This window comes from Chaetodon auriga, chromosome 15, assembly GCF_051107435.1.
Source record: "Chaetodon auriga isolate fChaAug3 chromosome 15, fChaAug3.hap1, whole genome shotgun sequence".
NCBI lineage: Eukaryota > Metazoa > Chordata > Actinopteri > Chaetodontiformes > Chaetodontidae > Chaetodon > Chaetodon auriga.
The window spans coordinates 5,710,893-5,732,543 of record NC_135088.1 but is presented as its reverse complement, the minus strand read 5'-3'; the positions used below and the strand labels follow the sequence as shown (position 1 = coordinate 5,732,543).

The 21,651-nt window shown below is 43.6% G+C and overlaps 2 protein-coding genes across 2 annotated transcripts; both read right to left on the bottom strand.

Annotated features, from left to right (window-relative positions):
* Window positions 1-204: 204 nt before the first annotated feature.
* Window positions 205-7,888, bottom strand: pwwp2a (PWWP domain containing 2A). The gene is made up of 2 exons (XM_076750101.1): window positions 6,891-7,888; window positions 205-3,713 (listed from the first exon to the last, which is right to left on the bottom strand). The coding sequence occupies exons 1-2, from the start codon at window positions 7,859-7,861 to the stop codon at window positions 1,808-1,810; spliced, it is 2,877 nt and encodes a 958-aa protein (XP_076606216.1). The 5' UTR covers window positions 7,862-7,888; the 3' UTR covers window positions 205-1,807.
* Window positions 7,889-9,494: 1,606 nt separating this feature from the next.
* On the bottom strand, window positions 9,495-18,033 carry oatx (organic anion transporter X). The gene is made up of 16 exons (XM_076750588.1): window positions 17,940-18,033; window positions 17,290-17,560; window positions 16,984-17,148; window positions 16,247-16,320; window positions 16,035-16,164; window positions 15,804-15,907; window positions 15,426-15,580; window positions 15,082-15,250; window positions 14,840-14,963; window positions 14,637-14,752; window positions 14,350-14,404; window positions 13,932-14,091; window positions 13,453-13,561; window positions 13,093-13,171; window positions 10,283-10,410; window positions 9,495-9,978 (listed from the first exon to the last, which is right to left on the bottom strand). Exons 2-16 carry the CDS (start codon window positions 17,314-17,316, stop codon window positions 9,831-9,833), a joined length of 1,743 nt encoding a protein of 580 aa, XP_076606703.1. The 5' UTR covers window positions 17,317-17,560; window positions 17,940-18,033; the 3' UTR covers window positions 9,495-9,830.
* Between the last annotated feature and the right edge of the window lie 3,618 nt (window positions 18,034-21,651).

Below are 21,651 nucleotides of genomic sequence, written 5' to 3'. Positions count from 1 at the left end.
CAAACATCTGTTTGCAGGTGAGAAAATCTGACTGATGTATGCAGCCAGCGTGCCATTGAGCAAGGCACGGCTGTGACTCCTACAGTAAAATCACCACAAAAGAAGAATGAAGCTTTAAATGACAACGACGACGATTCAAAGAGAAGTTTGACAGTTTTTTAATAGATTTAAAACATCAGAAAAAAAACAAGTACACAGATCGACTCTCAGACGGATTCTCTTTTATTTTTTTTTATTTTCGTCCGTGTGTTTCCGTTATTTTGTCCCAACAGTTTTTAGTTCAGGATCTCTGATCTGCAAACAGACGGTAAAAAGAGTCTGACAGCTGAAAGTACAAACAGCAGAGAGGGAAAATCCACCTTCATCATCATCATCATCGTCGTCATGAGAGCAAAGCAGCTGTCCTGTCTAACAGTCAGTGTGTCCTACCTGTCCTACCTGTCCGTCTGTCGATAAACTGAGGCTCAGCCACATCGTCTGCATAAAACATCTCAGCGCTTCAAACTAAAAGGCTTTTTAAACAAACAGCAGCAGAATTTTGTCTAAACAATGACACGCTGATCAATGTGACGATCAATAAGTTTTGATCAGTACTTACAGAGTCTGATTGATCGAACATGAACAGCTCTGTAACAGACTGAAGTCAATGAACCCAGAAATGTTGCAGCATCGTGGTGAAAGGAAACAAACTGAACCTTCAAACAATCTGGTTTTATCATCAGAGACCTGATCCTGGACTAGAAAGATCTGAAGTGGTCCTGGACTTTGTTTGAGTAGAAACAGTGTTGCTATGGCAACTGCACCGCAGAGAGTGGGAGTTCAGTAACTGACCCGGCTGACGATGAACCAATTGGAGGACGTCATCATGTTTGTATCGAGCAGAACAGACATGATGACATGATTAAACTAAAAACCTCAGACGGTCTGGACCGCTCTGACTCAGCTCCGGACCCTGTTTGGGCCCCCCTGGCCTCAGATTGGACAACTTTGTGTTTCACAGTTTTAATCTTTTTATCTTAGAAAGATAATAGAAAATAAACATTTTCAGTCTGAAGGTGTTCCTCCGCAGAACCCAGAGGATCCAGGAGAATCCACACAACAGGAAGTGACACGTCGGCGCATCACAGCGTTTCACACCGCCACATCTGCCAGAGCGATGAGGGAAAACAACGCGGGCCGATGCGCTCCACAGCATCAAATCACAGCGATCAATATCTGAGATTCAGGAGTGGGAAAATATCACAAACATTCTAATCAATCGAACATAAAGTAATCAACTGTGTGTTCAGTTCAGCTGAGATTAGCTTAGCTACTGTTACCTTGGCTCTACCACCTGAATCTTAGTGTTTACGTTTACATTACTGTTTCTCAGACAGTCATTCAGACTGAACCTTCAGGGTAGACTGGATCCTACCTTTCCCACAATGCATCTGGACAGTAAACGCAGTAAATAAGCCTTTCACGGACTGAAACAAAGACAACACTGTGACAGTGAGGCGAGTGGAAACGCTGCCGCTGAGTGACGCTTTCCTGAAACTGAGGACATCTGTAAAGACAGCGGAAGGTAACCCCAGAAATAAGCCCCGCCCAGAGCCCCCCTCAACACTGGCAGGTAACTCAGACCCCGACTCCATTCAGGAAGAGAAAGAGAAACATTGTCCATCTGTCTGCATCAGTCTCTGACAGACAGACAGGTATCAGTCTGAGGAGGGGGAGGGACAAGCTCCTCCTCCTTCCAGTAGTGGGCAGAGGAGGGGGCGTGGTATGTGTGGAGGGTGCGGGGAGTTCTTGGCAGCAGTAGCCATAGCTACGTTTCGAACTGTGTGAGTAGCGCACGGACTTCAGGCGTCAGCTGTTTGGCGGCGCTGGCGGCCTCGGCAATGGCACGGCGGTACGGCCCCTTCCTCTTCCTGTCAAACCGAGACTGGAAGCTTTCCAGGAAGGGCGACAGCTGGGTGAGCGGCAGGAAGGAGGTGGTGGGGGAGCCAAACCAAGAGACGCGTGCCTCCTGCCGCACCGCCAGCCCCGTGTCGCCGCGCCGCGACACTGTGATGCCAAGCACACGTGCTGGCCACCAGGGGAAGCCATAGATCTTCGCCCAGACGATGTCACCGACGCACACCGTGCGACCGTCAGGGAGCAAACACTTGGACACCAACTTGGAGAAGACGGAGGAGGACGATGATGACGAGGAGGAGGAAGACGTGGAAGACTTACGACGTCTCTTCAGTTCACCTCCCTCCTCCTCTTCGCCACCAGCCTGCAACTCCTCACCATCCATTCTGAGAGGAGGGGTGGAGGGGGAGGAAGAGGAGGGACACCGAGGCCCTAAGGAGGAGGAGGGAGGGGGAGTGGAAGGGGAGGAGGAGGGTGGGTCTCCATGAGGGGGGAGGTCAAAGGTCTCTGTGGAACTGCACTCTGAGTGAGAGGAGTCAAGGGAGGAGGAGCAGGGAGGAGGATCCGCTACCTGGCCATCATCTCCTCCCTTTCCCTGCTCCGTCCCCTCCTCCTCGGGTGTGCTGACCTCCTGAATCTCCCCGGCAACACTGGCTGCACAGGAATGGGGCGTTGGAGGAGGAGCTGTGGTTGAAGGAGGGGGCGGGGCTGTGTTAGATGTAGGTGTGAGGACGGGGCTTAAAGAAGGTTTAGGAGGCGACGAGCAAGTGCTCTGTTTTGTCGGGGAGGAGGAGGAGGAGGAGGAGGAGGAAGAGGAGCAGGGCACCTGGCCATCGTCAGTACGATACCTTTGGGGTTTGAGGCGCATTCTGGGTGGAAGAGGCGTGTGGGAGCTCGAGCTGACAGTGGTGCCACTGAGGTGCTGGCGGCGAGTGTAGTGGACCTTCTGGTTGTGGTTCTGCAGTGCTGCCGCTCGGGTCACAGCCTTGGTGCGGTCCTGGTTGTGGGTTTGATTCTGGTTTTGATTCTGGTTCTGGTCTCTAGGCCGGCGGTGTGGCGGCGGTGGTGGCGACGGCTGAGAACTCCTCGCTAGCTTCTTGAGAACCTGCCGCGCTTTGGAGCGATCAACGGCAGAACCTTTGGCCAAGACTTTCTTGGAGTTCAACTTCAGACACATGCGGTTGGATGAGGATGGCGACGAGGATGAAGATGAAGCCACACCCCTCAGGACACGGCGAGAGGAAGATGATGAAGATGACACACGTATCCCGGATGATGAGCGCCTGTCTGCCACAGTACGTCCTGCTTTGTCATCGCTCCTCAGCCGTTTGACCTCTGCGGAGAGTGGTCCGTCAGCTGGTCGCCGCCGCCGGGATGCTTCCTCACCCCTCAGATCCACTGGACCCCGTCGGGTCTCCCTGTGCCCACCTGACACCACCACACCTTTGCACTTGTCGCAAAGCACCTGGCGGGGGCGGAGCTTGATGGCATTCATGATGGAGGTTGGCTCCTCGCAGCGGTAGCGCCGCTTTGGCCGTTTGATCTTTCGTGGCAGCGGCTGAGGTAAGGCCTGGTTGTAGGTGTCCCTGATGAACAGAGGAGGGGGGTATGGCGCACCCTCCTGGAACAGCGGTGGCGGTTTTGAGGTCCAGGGGTGAGGATGGGGAGGGGGCGGGGACGCAGGGCTGACGGTGACCTCTTCCTGTTTAGTGGACGGGTCTTCGCTGGTAACCGGCTGCGACTGCACAGACATCTGAGGTCGACTCGGGTCATCCCGTCTGGGAAACACTGTGATGGGAATGCCGTACGGTCCGAACCTAGAAAAACACACACACAAAACAGGGTGAGATGGGCTGATTCACAACGAGAACCACAGACACAATCCTTCAAATAAAAGTAAAACTCCTCACACTCATTGACATGAAAACAACTGTTAATTGAAGATTTCGGTAAAACGTGCAGATAAATAAAATCATAATCATAATAGTTCTTAAGTTTTAGGAACAACACAGCGATATCTTATTGCAGCAGTCTGGAAGAAAAACAAAAAATGTAGAAAATAACATTTTTTTTTTCAATAACGTAAACATTCATGATGGTTGAGCTCAGTGGTCGATGACTGTCGGCCATCGGCGACGGACGACCCAACAGTACATTCATAATTCTTACTGTAACAGTTAACAAACTCAAATTGTCAAGAAAAAATAAATCACACAGATGTCAGCACTGCGCCACCTTTGGCCAAAGAGCCTCTTCTATCACACTTAGTTTGGCATGAATTAGCCTCTTCCAATAAACGTGCAGTTTTCCTTATTTGAAACTGTACGCAATGCAGCCAATAAACACATTTTGGAGTGTATCTGATCCACCAACCAGCCCGCATTTTGGTGAGAAATCTTCATTTTTGAAAGGGCTTGCCTCTCATTCCCTCCGTCGTCTGCCACTAATAGAGTGCAGCTAACCAACACAGGCTATAATCCAAAATCTGACACGTTGTAAATGAGTACGGTTTATCTTTATGGACTACACTGATGCCGAATTGGCAAGAAGACCATTGACACGTTTTATCTTGTGTTTCTGGGGCCGCGTAAGAAATTTTTGGTGTGTCATATTTCTGAAAGGAGTTTGGTGTAATATTTTCCTGCTGTTTAATTCAAGTTCTTTTGTCACTGCCACAGAAATACTGCTGTCTGCCGGTCATTGACCGCCGTCAGTTATTGGTTTGATTAGTGGTTTTCAGTTTAAAAATGTGCATTTTCATTGGTGGCTGATCAGGCTAATTATCAGCTACTACTATACTACTCTAAAACAGATGCAAAAGTCTATGATCTTAACACATCGCTGTCAAATGAACTCTTCAAGTAAATTTTTAGTGAGCACATAAGGAGCAGAGAAAAGCTAACTGTGGTCTAGTGAGCCATCATTTACAAAAAAAAAAAAAAGATTATTTGTGCTTGAAGTGGCCAAAAAGACAGTTAAAAAAGACAGTTATTTGATGCAAAGTGAAGCAACAGAGCTGTATATATTTTACTGTTTCACACAAAGCCTTAAACTTTAAACCTTAGATTAAATAAACCACTGTTTCATAGCTAATTTAAGAAAATGTGCCACAAACAATCTCATTCTGTGGGAAGCACTAGAAGGACTTTACAGAAAGCTTCTGTCTTGTTCCACCAATCACCACGTCTGGGTGATGCCGTCGTAAATCACGCATATATACATACTGGCACAGTTTGACAGCTAACCAGGAAACCATCGCACTCTTGTGCAGTGGATCCAAATGTTGAATAAAAAGACAAAATTTAAATAATTATTTACCAATTGCTAATTAATCAGCGCACAAGAAAATAATAAGCAATTCTGAAAATAAAAAAATATGGTCATCATTTAAGCCCAGTTGTGTAACTGTAAACAGAATATTTTTGGGTTGTTGCTTGGACAAAAACATGTTACAGAACAAATAATCTGCAGGTAACTGAAGAGTTTTATGTGCGAAATGTGTTTGAGCGATCTTTATTTACTGATGTAAAAAATAAAACAAAAACAAAAACTACCAAAATGTCAAGAAAGGAATACACCTGTACACCTCCTGAATTCCACTTTCTCTCCGTCATTGAACTACGGTCAGCGTAACTGCCTCGTTAACTCGTCATAACTCATATCCTAACACACACTTCAATCAAACTCAAGAGAAACTGAATAAAACTCACCAAATCCATGTCAATTAGTCTGTTCACCGTTCCAACAATCACCGACTCTGGTCTGGTCAAGACAAACCTGAACTCACTCAGTTGGATGGAAAAATATTGCGACTGTCCATTACTGTATCGCAGCTCTTGACCCTTTCTGTTGCTACAGTTTTCTGGTCTGAGTGACTGATTTCACACAATTGTGCTGTGAAGAATGTGGGTCGAGGGTAAATACCCGACCCAAGCCTGTCAGGACCCTTCAGGCCTTGCTTTGACAAAAACACGATTGATGTTCAGGCTCAAACGCCAGCCACTGACGTTGAGGTGACCCTAAAGTAAGTGTGCCACCAGCTCGCCATCAGAGCGGCCGTTCAACACCGCCGGCAGAGCTAGAAGTCTGCTACCTGTCCTGCTCAAGCCTGAAAAGGTAAATACGCTGTTTTTTCTGGGAAAAAAACCTACAAAAGGTTCAAAGAATAGCCTAACACTGCAGTGTGTGGGACACTCCTGGATGGTGTAGGCAGTGCTTTGACTGGATTTAGTTGTACTGGATGGTAGCCACAGACAGTCTGTTGTTAATTTCAATCTGCTCAGTTGATGCCTGAGAGTTAATGTCATGTCAAAAAAATCCATACATTCAATTGAGAAACCGCTGCAACAGATGCACTGAAGACCAGTCACAAAACCAGAGTTTCTGTTGTCCAATATTAAGTCCAGTTTGGTTATTTTTTACCCAGAAAATCTGTTATTGTCTGTATCTAACATATGTAAATCTCTCAGGTCATTCTGGGGAAAAATATTCATGACATGACAGAAAATGTGGATCACTTATTACAAGGTTAAAAACAAAAGATTTCACCAATAGGTGACAAGTTTGCACTTCCGAGAATTCTGCTATTGTATTTGCTGACCATGTGATAGTTTACTCATTGTGAAGTATTTTGTATAGGACAGCAAATAATAGTAATTTCATTATGAATTGATTTAATGAAATTATTTTTGTCCAGTCACTGATTGTTTGCTTTGTAATAATTCTGAAAATAGTGAGAAATGTGGTCACAATGAGCCAGAGCCCAAAGTGAAGCATTGCTCAGAGTTCACTGAAGCACTGAAGAGACTGAAGAGGCTAAACAAGCAAATGTCCAAATTTAAATTCAAATAATTGATTGTTTATCAAAATAGTCAGCAATGAATTGATGAATCTTCAATATAATTTGATTCTTTGACCTGTAGGTCAGATGTTAATGATCATGTTTCTGTTTAAAAGATTTTTTTTTATCAGTTATTATTTCAATAAAGTTTTACCTTTTGGAAACATCCATCAGCACCCCGGAGAACACCTTCTCCCCCAGCCGGAAGGACACCACCAGCGCATCATCGATGACGTGATCCAGGGACACCCGGACCTCGGACCCGGGACTTAGATCCTGCACAGCGGCGAGAGGCGGAGCGCCGAGACCAGGCTCAGGTCCGGGCTCCGGTCGGGAAGAGTCTTCTCCTGCGGCTTTTTCCTGCTTCAGGGTATCCGTCATCAGCCGCCTTTTCGGGGACCGACAGGGCGGGGAGGAATCCCGCAGGCCACGACCTGACAGCTCATCGTTCCCTGCTGGGTTTTTACCGTAACCCGTGTCCGGATCCACGCTGTCCGGGACCGACAACCGCTCCGCGGAACCGTCCAACATGGCGTCCTCCGCGGGGCCCGGCTTCAGCTCCGACTGAACTAGAGCCGTGTAGCCTCTGTCGCGTTCCGCCGTCTCAGCCCGATCCGTCGTCACGTTGGTGGTCGGTTCTGCCGGTTCCGCCAGGGAAAGTCCGGCCTCGGTAACGGGCGGGGGAGCCGGGAAGGAGTGCAGGAAGACGGCGGAGGGCTGTGGGTCCGCCAGGATGCTGCGGTACACCGCCTGCACCGATACATTCCCACCGCCCTCTGGATCCCCTAGCACACCGGGAGAGAACCGGTCCACGCTGATCCGATCCACCGGAAAGTTACTGAGCAGGTCATCATTAACGGCGTTATCAGAGAGCGCTTTTCCCGCCGCTGGCTCCAGCTCCGGCCTGACATGGCGGCGCTCCTCCCCGTCCCCACCATCCTCCACCCGTGGTACGACCGACTCCACGGCCGGGCCGTACTCCCGCGGCTCGTCGGTGTCCACCAGGGCTCCTGGGAGTCCCGGACCGGCAGGGCCCGGTTCTCGCGGGCCCTCGTCGTCTGTGGCCGTGGTTATTGTTGTTGTCGGAACCGCCGCAGCTCCTGGCTCTGCAGCCACGGCCGCCATTTTCTTCCGCTATGCTGCCGAGCGGCACCTCGCCCCGCCCTCCAACAACCCTGCCAGCTGCGCAGGCGCACTGCCATTGGCTTGAGTTCCTGTCGCTCAAATAAAACGAGGAAGATCGTTGTCTCTGATTGGATGGTTCTGTTGGAGTCTGTCAGGCGTGAGGCTGCCGCCAGGGGGTGTTTATCTTTCCAAGACACAAAAAGACGACGAGCAAATCGTCTATCAATATGTGATCAGTCAACAGCTGATCAACAAAACAATTTCTGATCAGAGTTCATCGCTGCTTAATTTCAAGCAGGTGGATCTAAATTAATTACAACAACATCCAACATCAATATCTGATCGATACCTTAAAATACGAGGAAAACCAGGTGCTGGTGTGAAGTTTTACTGAAATATTAGAGTATAATTCTAGCGATATTATATGTTGTTCTATTTATCTACTGACAAATACTGTGAATCAAAAACCTGTTTTACAATAATCAATGTATTTTATCTACCTGAAATGGCAGAAATAATTAAACCAGTCAGGTCACTACAGATCAATAAACTGTGAGCTTGTGTGTGTGTGTGTGTGTATCCACATATATGTACATACAAAAATGTATGTAAATGTATATATATATATACACACACACAGAAATAGATGTGAAAGTAGACCAACTCTCCATGCAGAAGAAGAACTGCTCTTCAGAATTTTCAGGTAGATTTCACGTGTGTAACAGTAATAACTTTAGAATCAGCTAATCTGATGATTAATTTATTTATTAGTTGATTTATCATTTGGTCGAAAGTTCCCCATCAGGATGTTCTCAGCTGTAAACACTTTGTAGCGAGTGATCAAATGTTGCAAACACATTCAAAAGTCTAGCTGTGAAATGTTTTTTTCAATGTTTCTCAGTCAGGGACTCGCTCAGGTCAGCAGGAGTGTTATGATTGGTCCGCCTGGAGGACAAAGACTTCCTCATTCACAGAATGTTGGATCCTGGAGGATGGATCCACAACCTGTGGACCAGCAGAGGGCAGCGTTCCCTCAGACATGTTCAGCTCAGATAGCGTAACCATGAATAAACATGATGAACATTCATTCACAATGTCTGATTGTTTCCTTACTTTAATGTTTATGTTTTCAATCATTAATCACATGATTTGATGAACTCATGTTCGTTTTATGTTCTTGATTGATTTCTTTGCATTTCACTTAATCGTGTTGTAGTAATCATTTCTATAATTCTACAGTTTTATTTCTGTCTCATGTTTCTATTTGCTCTGTTTCCTTTTGCGTGAAAATAAAAAAAGTAACTAAGCACATTTAAAATACAAATGGAGAAACTACAGATGCCTCAAGTGTCAACTACATCAGTGGCTAAAACCATGAACCTATAATCATTATTCTGAATAACAGGTACATTCATTTGTTGTTATATATTAAGAGGCTAATACTTGCATACTTTTACTAAAGTAATCAATAGACAGACTATTAATACACTGTGATATTTCTACTTTTGTTGAGGTCTGATTATGTGACTCAGGTCTGCCTGGTTCATTTATAACACACATTTGATCTAACTCATATTTACCTGTATGTCTAAAAACTAGTTCTTACAGTTAGAAACAACAACAACAACAGTCATCTGATATTAATCACAGTTTTATTAGTGTGTTAAAGCAAATTAGAGATTAGTGATTTATCATTTTTAGGAACACAAACTCTTTAACAGTTTCAGACATCATTGCTCTGGCTTCATTTACATCTAATCAATAAATTCATAGTCACACATCTGACTTGTATTTAAACTAATCCAAAAAATGTTTAAAAGTGAAACTGTGTCATTTTTCTCAGTAAAATTAATTTTCTGGAACAAAGAAAAACTTATACTGAGTCATATTTTGATTCTCATTGGTTCATTCTTTTCGTCCTTTATGACTTCGGCCATCTGACTGGTTGACTCTAATGTTGTGTGATTGGTCAGAGGGCATTGAGTCCGGTCCCTTCTGCATCCTTCAGCTCTTTTAAAGCCACGCCTTCCGTCAAGATCACACCGTCACGCACAGGCGCCCCGCCCTCTTGCAATGACGCGCCCTCTTGATGTCGGGGGGCGGGCTTTGTTCCAGACCTTCATACAAACAGATTTCAGTTAAAGTTATTAGTTTTTTACTAGTCATTGATCAATTTGGTGATATCTAAGACTAATAGTGTAACTAGCTCAGCAGCTTGTTAGCATTAGCATCACTTTGCGCTGATATTTCAGTGGGAACTGCTAATTAAGCCAACACTGCTAATGAAGTTTACTGCTGCTAATGAAACCAAAGCTACTAATGAAGCTAATACTGCTAATGAAGCCAACAATACAAATACAGCTGATGATACTAATGTTGGTAATGAGCCTAGCACTGCTAAGATAACAGCCATCAGTTCACCATTTCTCCTCCACATCCTCGATGGTGTCAGGCAGTGGTACATTAAGCGTCTCCGGCAAGAAGCAGGCGAAACAGCCAGCCAACACCGCCGCCCCCCCATACACGACACTGGGCAGAGCAGGGAGCACCTGAGAGATGAAGTCCAGTGGTCCTGTTAGCATTACTGATGTTGACGTCAATACAACTGTAGACATTCATTCAATCAGCTGAGTTTGTTCAGTCAGAAAGTTTAAGAGCTGCTCATAATGTGAGACAGACAGACAGGTAGAGAGAGAGAAACAGACAGGCTGGAAGACAAGGAGATCGACAGGTAAACAGAGAGACAGACAGGTAGAGTGAGAGAGACAAGAGATAGGCAGACAGAGAGAGGACAGGTAGAGAGAGATTGACAGACTGGTAGAGAGAGAGAGAGACAGACAGGTAAACAGGTGGACGGTGATTCTTGAAGCCTCAGTAACATCGTTAAAGCTACTCTGTGGACTTCTCTTTTCTCGTTATGTTACAGCCAGAATCCATCACTCAGATCATAAATATGTTGGTGTTTATTCTGGCTGCATTCAATAACTTGATGATGTTCTTTCAGATGTGAAGCTTTCCACATCTACCGTGACGTGATTTGCTTCATCCATCCATAGACAAGGTAAAGACCTGGTTCCTATTCTGGTATTAAATGGCGACTGGATTTATAGGAACATTTCATTCAGTATCTCAGATCAATCTCCAGCAACTGCTCTCTATACTCCCAATCAAACACCTACACTGGTTTTCTTTGGACACTGTAATACTGGTCATGTTCATCGGAAGTTCCCTAGTCATTTCCTGCTCCACTGTGGGAATACAGGGTTGACAGCATGCGTTTTCAGCCTTCATCCTCCAGGTCTCCATTCCCACAGCACAGCGTTTCAAATTTAGTGTACATATCTCCTCACCACTAGCGCTTGCATCGATCTGTCTTTCTTCTGAGTTCAGCATTGGGATCACCTTTCTTGTGCATTTCGAGTTAGGCTGCAATATTTATCGGTTTTTTAAGATATTTGTCCAAACTGTAACACTGTCTAATTTAAAGGCACACGTATAAGAGATGGGCTTGTATTTCTAAATTCTTCCATGAAAAGAGTTTTTCATTTGGTGAATTTATTGTTTAAGCATTGAAGTACTTTATATGGATCAGATGTACATTCATGACTTGCAACAGGAGTTATTCACCCTTGTTTTCCCCAGTTGGCCTTAATTTGGAAAGCAAATAATATTTTCCAACCAGCTTGAGCAATAGGTAGTCAAGACACAAGCCTACAGCACGGAGGATTCACACCCGAGGCCTTCCAGTAAAGGGTTCCTCCCAGCCATCCATGTTGTAACGAAGTGCTCCCTGCTGGAAACAACAATCATTCACCAGCCAGTCATGGTTGATGCAGACCTCATCCAGCTAGTCGTGTTCATGCGGACGCAGCAGGGTCATTGCTGACTTCGTCACAAAGTATTGTAGAGGAGGAAGCAAAGCTTGCTGCAGGAGTTTCCTTTTCTCAGTAGTTTCTTATCTTCTCTATAATTTCAAAGCATATTGTAGTCCATCTATGTTTTGTGTGTAGTTTTACAGGATACGAACGGACACACTGACCTTCGTGTTGCCTGAAATGGTTGTCTGTGTAAAGGAACTTACTCTGTAAATGACGTTTCTACTGATTTTCTGATACACAATGCATTTAGCTGCTGATGGTGTTAGGTTTTATGCCTGTTTTTTTTTAATCCTTTTCTAATCTTGTTTCTTGTTATTTTCAGTTATAGGTAACCTTGGCACCTCATTTATGTAGCTGGCTACAGCTTTTCAATCACTACTGTCAATTGTTTTTCTGTCATGCACTTTAGGTTTAAACTCTTAGCAGCGTATGCCACATTTGTTTGTTTAATCAGGGCCTGTTTCTTTCCTGCTTGGTAAGTAAGCATTCTTCGGGGGAAATATTAGGCTGTGGTTTTGGGGGGTTTGCGCTCCATATTTTTGGGGATTTATCGCGCTGCTGCTCAGGACAATGCCCCTCAATTACGAAAATCCCTAAGTGCCTTAATTAAGACTTATTTACCACATATTATCTGTCATAATAAACAATTATCTTTACTTCGTTCACTTGTCTCTCCTGATTAAAATAATATTCATATACCAAAGTCCATAAAAACACCTGCTGGTCCACAGTGTCTGTGTCATGTTTTGCATTGCCCCAGTGTGAAAACAACACCTTTCAAATCCGCGTTCAAGTTAGCAATAGCAAATAGGCAACATCTGATTCCAATTTCAAAATAAAACTTGCTGAGAAACATTTCAGGTGATGGTCACAATTTGATTAGCTTTAGGCAACAAAACTGCTTAGTTCAGTAGGGACGGATCATGGTTTGGTTTAAATTAACTACGACCTTAACGCTAACAACATTGGTCATTCGTGTGGTCCATGGCTCTAACCCAACTGCCCCCCCGATGGACACTGGACTCCATCATTATAGCCTCCTACTAGACTGCAGTATCCCACCAGTGCGTGCTTTTCACATGTAGGCAAGGCAAACAGTCACACTGACACAGTGTCCTCTTGTGGATCGATGGGTGTATTTATCAAGAATTAGTTAAATCATGAATTTCAAGCTGAATGAGATCAATTGATTGTTTTCGAGTATTTATTCTTTGATGGATCTTCACCTTTCACTACATTTAGATTGATTACATGGATTATATGAATAAAGAGTATAAAAAAAGAGTAATAGTTCATTAATTTGTTTATGTTAATATTATGGTTTGTTAATGAGACTTGGATCAGGGATGTCACCTCATCCAGGATGAGGACGGCGGGGGCCGCCATGCTGCCGACTCTCGCCATGGTAGAGACAAAGCCCATTCCTGTCTGCCTGAAAACAGAAAAGTTCATTTTAATCAATGTGAACTGAAGTTGCAGTGAGGTCTTCTAAAGTTTGAAAACGTCTCTGCCTGAAAGTGGAAGAGGTGTGCCTGTTCTGGATGCATGACTCCAGGATATTGAGACACCCACCTCCAAGCAGGCAACCATTACGTTAATTTCTGTTGAATTTTTAATGTCTGTGTTAACTATTAAGGCTTAGTAAGCTACACTACTTCTGAACTGTTCTCCCGATCAACTGGCTGACTCGAGCTCGAGAACCAGTAGTCTCACCTGATGACGGTGGGGTAGAGTTCTCCCGTGTACAGGTAGACAACAGTGAAGGAGGCCGACGTGAAACCTTTACCGAGACATGCCAAGGTGGTCCTGATGGTCTGCATGTCTGGTGGGGCAAGAATATTATGAGTGTGTGCTGGTGTATGTCCATTGTTATGAGGAGCAGTGAGAACATTTGGTCTGGATCTCACATTGGTTTTAGGGTTCAGATAAGAATCTGGTTCAGTGCTGTGAAGTGTACAATGTGGTTTACTTTAAATGTGTTCAGCTCCTCCAGCAGCTCATTGAACAGTCCTTTTCTGGTGTGAAACTCCAGGTGTATTGTGAGAATGAAGCAGGAGTGTGAGATCATCAAACTCAGGATGAGTCACATTCGCTCCTGAACTACAGGTGTTAAAGCCTTAAACCTGGTCCTGAGGTCCTGGCCCTTAGTGTGCGTGTGTGCAAGTGTGTATTAGTGTGTTGGTGTTTGTTACCTGTGGGGACGAAGATGTTGGCAAAGATGATGAGGGCCGACAGGAAGAGACAGGCTGCCTGAGAGACCCTCCTCCCCATGTAACTGAGCATGCCCAAAGCCAACAGTTTGGCGGGAAAATCAACGGTTCCAAAGATGATCTGTATCACGTAGATACTCACCTGGAACAACCAATAGGTGATAGGAGGACAGCTCAGTATGAACCAGCCAATAGGAGGAAAGAAGATTAGACAGCTGACTTCTTCTGGCCAGCTGATATTAAAAGATCAGACTTAAAAGTTATAACGATTGCGGTCTTTCCCATCTGTACCTTTCATCCCTCATGATCTGAGCCTCAGGTATCAGGTGAGTGGGATGCACAGAAAGTTTTCAGCAGCTCCTAGCTAACATGTAGCATTGATGCTAATCAGGTGACTTACCCCAAACTTCTGCAGGTCCATCGCCAAACCGTAGTACGCAAAACTGGTTGAGAACCTGCAGAGGAAGACAGGCTGATGATGGACAAGTAGATGAGAGGAGAACAGATGACAGACAGATATATGTATTCCGTCTCTGTGTCAGGTGGAACAAGGAACAAATTGTAAGACTTTTCTGTGATCTGTTGTGGTTTGATATTAACCTCATTTGTTGTTTTTGAATAAAAACAAACAAATAAATAAAGGTGAATGAATGTGTAAATAAAGGTAAAGCAGGTGTATTTTCTGACCAGACTGCGACCAGACAGATGGAGATACGTCTCATCCCTCTGGTCCTCAGGAGGTCATATGCTGTGTATGATGAACGACTTGACTCAATCTCCTTCTTCATGTGAGAATGTAGAACCTGCAGATCACATGAGACTGATCTCAGCTTCTGATTGAACAGCACACATCTTTATGTGACAGACAGGTAGACAGACAGGCAGGTTACCTCCACTGTCAACTTGTTGATTGTGTCTGATTTCCCATTAATTCGAGCAACTCTTTGAAGAGTCCTTAATGCCTCATCAGACCGACGGTTCAAAACCAACCAGCGAGCTGACTCTGAGAACCACCTGGCCAATCAGAGAGCAGAAGGATGAGAACATCGAACCAATCAATCAAATTCAGCAACATTTGACCATTAAGAGATTAGATTGATTTGAGACATTTATTTTGAAAGTCTACACTGACCAGCTGTAGGCGAAGAACAGGAACTGAGGGGCACAGACGGCCAGCTGCAGCTTCCTCCAGTCTCTCAGCCAGTAGGCAAGCCCTGCCAGGATCATCTGACCAAATGTGAAGAAGAAGGAGGTAAGTGTGCCCACTAATGTCCTCTCTCTGGTTGGAATCCACTCTACCTCTGCAGACAGACAGGTAGACAGACAGGTTAATCAACCTCTGAAGACGTGTCAGTTTGTTTCCATAGAAAATGAATAAAACAACAAACTTGTTAAAAACTGAACCTGCAGTTTATGTCAAGCAGACAGACACACAAACAGACAGACAGACAGACAGATATACAAGTAGACAGGTACTCAGTGAGACTCCATTAAGGATGACTCCCGACACCGCCATCCCACTCAGAAACCTAAAAATGCAGTAGGCAGTGTATGAGGGAGAGAGGGCAGAGCTACAACCGAGCACGCCCAGCTGCAGGTACGACCAAATAAGGACAGATCGCCTCCCAAATCTGGGAGAGAGAGAGAGAGAGAGAGAGATACTGATTGCTTTGATTTTATGGTGCACCTACAACAGATGCACAGGTATGATGAAGAGAGATGCTACTAAGACATGCACACATCAACATCATCATCATCATTAAACTCCATAGAGCCATTGCAGACTCAAACCTGTGCAAGTTTATAGCTTGAATGGCTATATATATGTTCACAGTTTCAGCATGTGAGTATCACCTGTCAGACAGGCCGCCGTAGATTATGGCTCCTGTTAAAACTCCACCCATATAGATGGTCTGAATCATCTGTTTCAGAGGACGCAGAGAACACACCAGGTCCCACTGAGAGAGACAGAGGCAGATTCATCGAGACAGTCAAGGAAAGAGTGAGTGTGATGAATGTAATCTAAGTATCACCTCATTAACCTTAGTGTTGATGAATATCAGTGACCAGGTTTCTTCTCATTACCTCAGACACGGTGGTGGCAAGGAACTCAGAGCGGTCGAATGTCCATCCGTCCAAACATCCTTCCGTCTGTAGCTGGCTGACATTACCTGAGTTGTTAGCAGCTAACAGCTGCCACTGAGGCTCCACATACCTGAACAAGTAGAACAGGACGTGATGTATGAATGAGTACAATTCGACATGGAAAAGACATAAGCAAAAAGAACAACTTTTACCTCCTGCAGCGGTCCAGTTTGCTTCCTGAAGAGTCCAGAGGGATGAAAGCTCTCAGTAGCTGCTTCTCATCCACCTGAAACAACCAATCACAATCATCCAACCAACCAAACCAATCACAATCATCTGTTGCAGTAATACGTCAATTCATTAGTTAGTCTAATCACACAGACTGGTTACCTATAGTTTGCCAAATTACCTGGTAGTGCCACACTGGTTACCCGGTAGTGAGACAGGTTAGGCTGTGATCACATACAGTACGCTTAGTTACACTTGGTTTTGCATCATTTTTTCAATGGTTTGGACTCATTAGACACACCTTTTTTTAGTTCTTGTGTTTTTTTCCTATACGTTATAGAGTGCCCTGGAAGTAAGAAGGGACACAAACTATAGTTGTTTGTCTGCATTTACCTCAGACAGATGCACAGACATTCTTCAGAAGTTCACAGGTGCTCTCAGGTAAGCAAAAAGTGTACGTGATGACAGCTTTACCTGGTAGTGCCAAACAGGTGACCTGGTAGTGGGACTGGTTACCTGGTAGTGTCACACAAGTTACCTGGTAGTGTCACATCTGCTATCTGGTAGTAAGATTGGTTACCTGGTAGTGTCACACATTACCTGGTAGTGTTACATGTTACCTGGTGGTGTCACACAACTACCTGACAGTGAGACAGGTTACCTGGTGGTGTCACACCAGGTTCCTGGTATTATCCAATAGGTTTAGACAGACACACGTTACCTGGAGGTGCGACAGGTTGTACAGGCTATAATTTGCTGGCAGGTTGCAGTGGTGGGCAGGGATTCCTGAGACAAAGTTGTTCAGCAGGTTTTGACTCGCCATCAACAAACCAGGTAAACTGATCAGAGTCACATGGAGCCACTGGTACCTGCCGAACCCGCCCACCTCACCATGGCAAAGGGATGGAACAAGAAACACACGTTACACACCTGCACCACACACCTGCATCACACCTGGTGTACCTGGACAGGTGTGTTCAGGTGAACTATTTTCACAGTTGTCAGGTTATGGTAGCAGTTCACTCACCTCCTCCAGCAGATCTGCGAAGCCCATCTCTTCAGTCTGATTTTTCTGCTGTTATATTTTTGGTTCAAAATTCAAACTTTGCAAAATATTTTCTAAAACTGATTGTCCATGTTTTTATCTCCTCCACTGATACATTTGCATACTGAATAATAATAACAATAATAAATACTACTACTAGTACTAAAAATAATAATAATAATAATGGCAATAATAACAATACAAACAGATGTCTTGTTTTTGGGATTTGCGGTTCAGTTCCAGCAGAATGAGCCTGAAAACAAAACAAATGTATAAAAACAATTATACTTGTAAGATGGCTTCATTTTTTATAGTGTGAACTCTTTTTGAAAACTCCACAAATGTGTTTAAATGTTCAGGTCAAAGGTCAAACAGTGAAGCACCAAAACTGTTCCAAATCTCCACCAAACAATCCAAAACTTCTCAACTGTTCCAAACTTCCAAACCCCAGTCATTTACCCTTATGATAACTCGACAGGAGTGCTGCAGCAGTTGTTTTATAGTGAACTCTAAGAAGGTGAAAAATTTGTATGGAGTCTGGTGAGACTTCTTAAAGGATTACTGCAGCTGCAACTGAATGAAAACAGAGTGAAAAGAGGATTTTCTCTGGAAATCAGAGAAAACATACTTACAGTCTGCAGGCTGACGGACGACTGGATGGCTGAGAAGGGGTGGAGAGACGGGTGGGTGGGTGGAGAGATGGGTGACCAGACGGGTTGAGCGTGGAGCAGCAGATAACCAACACATTGAACTTAATAAGTGACTTTAAAAAGAAAAGTCAACGCCTAAACTCCGTCTGTCTCTCTCCTGGTGTCATTTTGTCTGTTAAGTGGTCGAGAGACACTGGCGCAACATAACACCCCCTGGCTCTCTGTTTTTCTTGGCATAACAATCATTTGTTTTTCAGTTAATGGTTCAGCATAATCTCTCTCTCTCTCTCTCTCTCTCTCTCTCTCTCTCTCCCTCTCTCTCTCAGAAACCATCTGATTTTTTTCATGCATAAATTGATAAATCAATTTTAAAAATCAATATTCTGTAGCCGTTTCAATTAAATAAACTTCTAATCAAAATAAAACTAGACTGAATGAAGTTACTGACTCATGCAGGACTTCCTGTCACTATTGTAAAATAAAAGCCTCACACAGTTCACTGGCTTGCAGTAACAGGAAGTGGTGAATTGTTCAAAACTGTCACAAAGTCTCCTAAACCTCCTGCGGACCTTTCTAGACCTCCTCCTACAGAGTTTTGTGACTTGAGGTAACTCTGCAAACTCGTCCCCTCAGTTTGTTTTCGCGTTCTTGCTTCTCGCTGAGTCTCTGAAGTTTTTCTCTTCTGGAATTCATCCAATTGAGTTTCAATCAACAAACATCTCAGCACGTTTTCGGTCCAGACGACAAGACAAGAACACAACAGATAGACTGCAGGGACGAACTGAGCACAGAGTAATGCTTTAAACACATATGAAACATGTTGAAAATATAAATAAAACTCAGAGAAACATATATAAAAACACATTGGGTATGTAAAAATGTAAATTGTGTTTCTAAATAAAATTAATACTATGCATAAATAAACAATAATATATACAAAATGCTTCAACACATATCAATAAACAATAATATATGTACAGTATATATAAAACACATTAACATATACATAAAGAGAAAAAAAAACAAATCAAAACTTTGGAGGAGTACAGGAAATCCAGGTAATAATAATAAAATGCATTTTATTCATAGGTGCTTTACAAAGTATTCAAGGACACTTTGCAAATTATGGTTAAAACAGGCAGCAATGTTTCAAGACATCCTAAACTCAAAGCACTAACATCCAACAACAAGTTAATACAAGAACGACGTATCAAATCATCATCAGAACAAAGTCCACATCAGACAGAATGGGTCAGTTTGAAAAGGTGTGTTTTCAGATAGGCTTTCAAGGTGAGTGAGTCAACATTGTAAATATCTTGTTGAAGAGAATTCCAAAGGCCGGGGGCTCTCGACCCCATGGTGGTCAAGCATGCAGATGGTGTCATGAGTTGAATAGCAGAAGAGGATCTGAGAGTACAGGAGGGTATTTGGTTATGAAGGAGTTCAGAAAGCTACGGAGGGGTTCAGTTATAAAGGGCCTTGAAGGTGGGGGGTTCAGTATGTTGCCCAAGGATACTTCGGCATGTGGACTGCCAAGTCCAGGGATTGAACCACCAACTCCTGATTGGTGGACGGCCGCTCTGGCTCCTGACCTACAGCCGCCCCAGGCCACGGCTAACTGTGCTGAACTGAGTTCATGCAGATGGTAAACATGGAGTTTGATGAATTTAACGTTACTGTATTTCAGTGTTGAGTAATGAGAAGTGGCAGTTCGGTCAGTAGTCATGTGACTTTTCCATCTCAGGTCATGTGCTGACCATGACTTCTTTATGTGTGTATGTGACTTGAGTTTCTCCCGTTCACTTTATGACCGATGATGGCTTTGAAGGAACAACGAAGCATTTTGATGATTGTTGTTTTAATTATCGAGTGATTTTAATAAACCTTGTGACACAAAGTAAATCAACACAGATATTATTTAACATAAAAACCAATATTATCATTTGGCTGTTGTCTTTGTTTTCTAACATGTAACAATTCATTAAAGTATGCAGCTTGTTTGTCTTCAATGGTTTTTATAGTTTTATTTTCTTCATTCCGTTCTTCTGTTGGATTAAACTGGTGTTTTTTTTATTTCGTGAATATTTGGCGTCGTATTTGTTATGACTCAACGTGTCAAACATCGTGTCAAGTCATGATGAGCAGAGAAACATCGAGTTTAAGTGCTGAACATTAACAGGATAAAGTTAAACTCTGCAATCATTGTCAGCTGCTGTTAGCATGTTAGCACACATGTCCTCTACTGTGACCTACTGAGTCTCTTTAACACAGCCTGCACTCTCATCACTGATTGGCTGTCAGTGTGTGACATCACAGCTGGTCTCTCTCTTAAACTCAGATAAAATGTTGAAATTTAAAATGAAATGGAAAATTTAAACCATTCACATCTACAAACATTCAAATTGTTTGATATGTTTAGTATATTTACTTTTCTGAACTTTCCCATTCAATTCAATTCAGTTCACTTTTATGTATTTAGCACCAAATCACAACAGAAGCCATCTCAGGACACCTTTCATATAGAGCTGGTGCAGACCAAAGTCTGTCTACAGAGACCCAGCAGTTCCCTCGTGAGCAAGCAGCTGGCAACAGCGGCGAACAAAAACTTCATTTACACCAGGACCAGAACCAGGATCAGGGTGGGCGGCCATCTGCCTCCACCTTTAACATTTTATTTTATTGTTTGATGGTTTCACAATAACAAACAGCTTCAAACTCCAAATGTTTTACCAATTTAGTTTCTACAACCCAGATTCCAAAAACGATGGGATGCTAAAACATAAAAAAAAAAACATGATCAGCTGATCTGATCCTCTCTGACAGAAACTGACCTGAAATCAGCTCAAAGTCAATATAGTTAATGTTTTTCATTGATTTCTGTAAATATCTGATGCAGCAACACGTTTCAAAGACTGGGAAAGTTGTGGAACGCTCAAAAAACACCTGTTTGGAACATTCCACAGGTAACAGGAAAGCCTCAGTCGTTCATAGAGGATGGAGCGAGGTTCACCACTTTGTGAACACATGAAGCTGCTGTCAGTGTTTGATTATTGATGATTGATTCTGGTTTGATTTAGGATTTAAACAGAGTCCAGACATTTTGAAATCACATTTGTATAAACAGTATTTTATGATGTCAGATGTGATAATATAACAGTATACTGCAGTAATACTTAGCTACACAGAACAGACACGTGATCAGTTTTCAGTCAACAGGAAACATCAACTTTGTTTCATCGCTGCCACCTGCTGCTCATTATTAAAACATCTGCTGACAAATAGTTGAACTTTAAGCAGCAGTTTCAACAGCTTTCATCATTTCCTGTTGGAACGTTAAATACTGCACTGTCAGTACAGTATACACAGTACTGTAATCCTGTCAATGTGTATGGTGTTACAGTACACACTGTAGTACATAATGTTAATGTTCTACTGACAAGTTGGATATTTCAGTTTTGTTCTTCAGGTGACTTGATTGGTTTCAAAACAACAAGAAGAGAAAGTCTTTAAATATGTGTTTAAAATCCTCACCTGTGATGAAGACTGCTGTTCTGTTGATATCAATACTACATAGCCACAATATCAGGAGTGTGTATTAATGTGTGTGTGCGTGGACAGTGTGTAAAGATGACTCCTGCAGTGAAAACTGTCAAATCTTGAGCAGTGGTCAACCCAAAAAATGTTAAATCAAACA

Bases quoted from the DNA above. Each gene is read 5' to 3' on its own strand.
- pwwp2a (XM_076750101.1), bottom strand. From the start codon at position 7,861: ATGGCGGCCGTGGCTGCAGAGCCAGGAGCTGCGGCGGTTCCGACAACA. The intron at 3,714-6,890 runs GTAAAACTTTAT...GTGTTTTTCTAG, and splicing joins CTGATGGATGTTTCCAAAAG to GTTCGGACCGTACGGCATTC.
- oatx (XM_076750588.1), bottom strand. From the start codon at position 17,316: ATGGGCTTCGCAGATCTGCTGGAGGAG. The intron at 16,165-16,246 runs GTAAAAGTTGTT...CTACTTGTTCAG, and splicing joins AAACTGGACCGCTGCAGGAG to GTATGTGGAGCCTCAGTGGC. The intron at 10,411-13,092 runs GTGACATCCCTG...TTCATCTCTCAG, and splicing joins CCGTCCTCATCCTGGATGAG to GTGCTCCCTGCTCTGCCCAG.